Here is a 4721-nt window from a genome sequence, read left to right as displayed (position 1 = left end):
GAACCTTGGTGTGCTGCTATTTTACTTTACGTACTTCTGAATGGTGTAAAACCTCTGTATTAGGTGTTACACCAAGGTCAGTATTATCCAGTGGAAGTTAAGGAGAGTGCGTAAATTACCCTTGCTGTTCACTTTCAGGAGAAGGACTGCATGTCAGCTACATTATTGGAGGTCTTCTCAGCATCTTGTTTATTTTGCTGCTTATTGCTGCTTTAATTATATATAGGTAAGTGATATTTTTCCCCTTTTCCTGGCCAATAGTAAAATCTGGAGTTGTAGAAGAAGAAAGCTCCTGAAAACACTTCATCTTTCTTTATTGTCGTTTACAATCACTTTATTCTCCATTGGAAGTGGTGTTTGATGATTTTATTTGCAAGGTGCGAGTCCTGGGCCTTTGAAGTGTTAGGCATGCAACTCTCTTATTTGAAGCCTCATTGGCTAAATTTTCTGCAAAGAGCGTATGAGTTATGGACAGGCATGTGGGATAATTCATATCTCAGTACATGTGTGAGCTCATGTGCTTTCTGCCAGTTAGCTTCACCAGCTACACTGGCAGTGTAGCTTTTGTGGTTACACAGCAGTGCCTTGCTGTACTGGTAGCTAGCTAGCTGGTAGCTGAAGAGCCAGGTGAAGCCAGCATTCTCTCTTTGATGGATGATGAAGATTGCTGGAGCTTTCTCCTCACTGAGCACTCAGAAACTTTGGATCCTGTCAGTCGGGCTCTGTGTCTTTTCTGACAGCTTTCTCCCTCTAGGCATAATAAGTCCAAGTTCACGGACCCTGGCTTGGGGAACCTAACCTACAGTAATCCGTCATATCGGACATCTACCCAGGAAGTGAAGATTGAAGCGATTCCCAAACCAACCATGTACAACCAGTTGTGCTATAAGAAAGAGGTAAGAGCTGCTGCTAAGGACATGGGAGCCCAGCTGAAGCTGCTGTTGAGTATTACAGGCCTTAGTATGTGAAAATGTTGCAACTTGTCAGCATTTACCTCTAGGACATAGGAGGACAGCTTCAGTGATCTTCTGTGGAGATCAACCAGCAGCACTTCTTCCCCAGTGAGCTGTAGTGAATTAGACCTGTCTTTAGCTCTCTGCTTCTTCCCCACTCACACCAGTGTCATTGTATTTCATTTGCATTGGGTCCTGGCCCTCGAAGTACAGGAGTCAAAGGGAATTGTCTTCCCTGGACGCAGTCCTGGTTAGTGACTGTTGCACCAACGTTTCTTTGGACAGTCACCAGGGGAACCAGGCAGCCAGAAGGGGTTTGGTAACAAGAATGTGGCTCCTGGCTGTGCACTGGCTGGAAGGGGTGGGATAAGGAGAGAACTGGAGTCCTTATGAAATGGAGCATTTTAAAGGCCCCGCAGAGGTCCACCCTATGTGCCACAGGATGGAGAGGGTTTAATATGATGTCTTGCAGCACTTAGTTTCTCCTCTGTTTTTTCCTCAGAAGCTTTCTTATCACTCAGATAGCTTCTCATCTTCCCTCTTCTGATTTCCGTCCACATCCTCACGTCAGGTATTGCCACTCTATGTACATGTTTGATCCTGCCCCCCTCACTCAAGCTCTGTTGTGTGGCTCAAGCACTGTCCCATACTAATTGCTCTTTCTTGTTTTTTCCCCTGCTTTTATGTCCTTAACCAGCTCTACCATCTGTCAAAAAAGTATAGGTAATTTTCTATGGCAGATCTTTTGGTCTTGGCTTTGCCTACTCATATTCAGTATGTGTAGGCAGTATGTGAGATTTGAAAAAGATAATTTCTGTAGGACTATTTATAATAATCTGTTAGATCACTTAGTTCCTCTAGCAAGGATCACAGCAAGGCTTATGCAGAGCAGAGTTCTACCTGGCTTTGTTTTTCAAAGGTACTATCCAATAGATTTCTCAAACTTTTCTGCCATTTTAGCCTTACCTACTAAGGATAAACCAGGATTATTTATCTAGGAATCTAAATCCTTTCCACTTCTCTCTTATTTCTGCTGCTCCTAGATACACCCAGATGTATATTTCCTCACCCTCTCCACTTTCTCTTCAGGGATAGATCAGATGTTCTAATGCTCCTTATTTGTCAGTGAGCCAAGTTAGACAGATTTCACTACTTTAATCTCAGTGTGGTCCCCTTAGGCTCTGATAATTTCCATTTGTTTCCCTGTAATCTCCTTCCTCTGCATCACTGTGAGACTCAGACTCACCAGTGGTATTCCAGCTGTGCTTTCCTGAGAAGGGAATGAAAATTACTCAGATACAAAGATATTGCAGACCTAGAATCAATCCCCTGCCTACTTTTGCCATGAAATCTTCTGGCTGTTTCTGCTTCCCATTTTGGTTGTTGGATTTTTTTTTTTCCATTCTTTTTAGGCTCAGTTTTGTTACTACTCCCTACTGACAGGGAATATATATATATATATAGTTGAATTAGAAGAGTCAGCTCATCCTCATTCCCCTTCCAGGATTTGAAGGCTTCTGGAGTTTGGAATGAGAGCTCTTGCAGGGAGGATTGTCTGGGGGTGGTGAAGAACTGAAGGGAAACTTAGAATGGGTTCTGCTATTGTGACAGTCAAAGCCAATGGCTGTTTACATGGAGGTCCACCCTTTTGTCTGCTTTGCTGTCTACATTCCAGCTCTGCTTTGCTCTTTGCCATATTTTTCCATAGATATATTGGGTTTTTTTCATTCATGTGTCTGCTCTTAGACTGGTCCTGACCACAGCTACACCAAGGAGAAGATCAAGATCGTGGAGGGGATATGCCTTTTATCCAGTGACGATTCTGAGTGGGATGACCTTAAGCAGATTCGGAGCTCCCGAGGAGGGATCCTCCGGGACCACGTCTGCATGAAGACAGACACAGTATCTATCCAGGCTAGTTCTGGTTCACTGGATGACACCGAAACTGAGCAGCTGCTACAGGAAGAACAGTCTGAATGCAGCAGTGTTAACACAGCAGCAGCCACTCCTGAGCGGCGTGGCTCGCTCCCAGACACAGGCTGGAAACACCAACGCAAGCCCTCCACGGAGAGCGAGGTCTAAAGTACACGTGACTTTGGAAATGCTCATACCCTCCCTAGCCTCTGCTCTGCACAAAAAAGACAGGACTCTGCCTGCCAGGCAAGGAAGGGCACAGAGACCAGCCTCTCCTGCGAGGCACCCAGAGACTGTGACTGCCTTTCAGCAAGGAGCTTGGGCAGCTGTGCTGTTGCATTGGAGAGGGAGGATGGGTGGGTTGGAACCCAGAGACCCTTTTGGCTCATTTTCACTGTCTGTGGTTTATTTATATGTTCCCTTTTCCTGGAAGCTGCCACATTAACTTTTGCAGTGACTCCTGTGGCCCGAATCTGGTTCAGATTCTGTGTTCTCTGGCAACCTGCAAGTCCTGTGCTGTCCAGCTCACTGTCGACACCCATGAAGAGAGCCGAGCTGCCTCATTGCTAGCTCCTGGTCACAGAAGTTCCCCTAGTCATTCCAGCACTAGCAGCACTCTTTGAGGCTTTGTGTTGAGGGGTCTCGGACTTGAGAGAGGTCTTGGAATAGATGGGTTATGCTTTGGGGCTCAAGGGGACATTGACACAGCATCAGGTCACCTTTTAAGGGCATAAAGAGGGTAACCACAGTTGCCGTGATTTGTTTCATGAGAGCATCACTGCTTACTTTCCCATCTGCTAGTAAAAACTTTAAGGAATGCTCAGATTGGAGCACTGTGTCTATTGCTGGCAGTGGACACTGTTCCTGTTCTCCCCTTTCCTGTTAAAACACGTTTCTACTCTGGAAAAACAAGAGTCAGCAAATGGCCCTTTCAGAACTGCTCCCTGTGGGTACTGGAGTCAGAGTGAAAAAAAGAGATTGGTATTGTTCTTAGTTCTACAGAGCTAATGGGAGGAAATGGATCTCAGCAAGACCTAAATTTTACTCTTGTCTTTGCATAACTGATACATTAAAAAAAAAAAAAAAAAAAAAAAAGAAAATTTGCTAAGTCTTCCCCAGTTCCAAATCTGCAAGGTCCCAATTCTTTTGGCCTTTAGGACCTTTGATTATCATCATGAGGGAAAAGAGTGAATTCCTAGGTGGAGTCTTTCCCAGGGGAATGCTCAAGTGCTGACAGTTCAGAATTGCTTTATTACTAGCCTGAGCCCATTTGACCGAGAACAGGAGACAACAATCAGGGAGCTGTAAGGGCCATTTTTAAATAGTTGTTGATCAGATAGAATTGCACTTTAAGCTCTTCTGTTACCACTAAATAGCTCTCCTTGCAAAGTCATTTTTCCCATCAGCTGCATGAGCTTCAGTTGTTCTCTGGCCTCCACGGCCTTTACCCTCTAAGGGGTGTAATCCTACCCTTGCAGTTACACCCCAGCAGCATCTGGAGCTGTGGCTTGCATGCTCTCACAGGCTTGCCACCTTTCCATATTGTCTTGATTTCTCTTGTCATCTGTTTGTTCAGAGGGGGAAAAAAAAGATAGAGAAAATATCTCTTGATGCTCTTCAAAAATGAGATTTATATTAATCACTCAAGTCATATGGATACTATTATGGTAGAATATTAAGTGTTAAGCCAGATACTTGGAAGCAGAACTTTCTAGTGAAGAATTTCACGGCAAAATCTGTAACCTCTTTATCTCCTGGGAAGAGGTCAAGTACATTCCCACCTGTGGTGTATACACTAGGGGTATGGCTTAGAGGTGTGGGGAGGATGCATCTCCCATGCGATATTTTTTCAGC

At 44.6% G+C, this 4721-nt stretch overlaps 1 protein-coding gene across 1 annotated transcript in view; it reads left to right on the top strand.

Annotated features, from left to right (window-relative positions):
- LRP4 (low density lipoprotein receptor-related protein 4) overlaps positions 1–3327 on the top strand; it is a 69913-nt gene extending 66586 nt beyond the window's left edge. The window contains exons 36-38 of the mRNA XM_010282982.1: positions 139–226; positions 755–896; positions 2700–3327. Coding sequence (XP_010281284.1) covers positions 139–226; positions 755–896; positions 2700–3035 — 566 coding nt within the window. The 3' untranslated portion in view covers positions 3036–3327. The remainder of the gene's footprint in view (positions 1–138; positions 227–754; positions 897–2699) is intronic.
- The last annotated feature ends 1394 nt before the right edge of the window (positions 3328–4721 follow it).

This window comes from Phaethon lepturus, unplaced genomic scaffold (genome assembly GCF_000687285.1).
Source record: "Phaethon lepturus isolate BGI_N335 unplaced genomic scaffold, ASM68728v1 scaffold25472, whole genome shotgun sequence".
NCBI lineage: Eukaryota > Metazoa > Chordata > Aves > Phaethontiformes > Phaethontidae > Phaethon > Phaethon lepturus.
The sequence above is the reverse complement of the archived record's forward strand: the minus strand, read 5'-3'. Positions and strand labels throughout refer to the sequence as shown.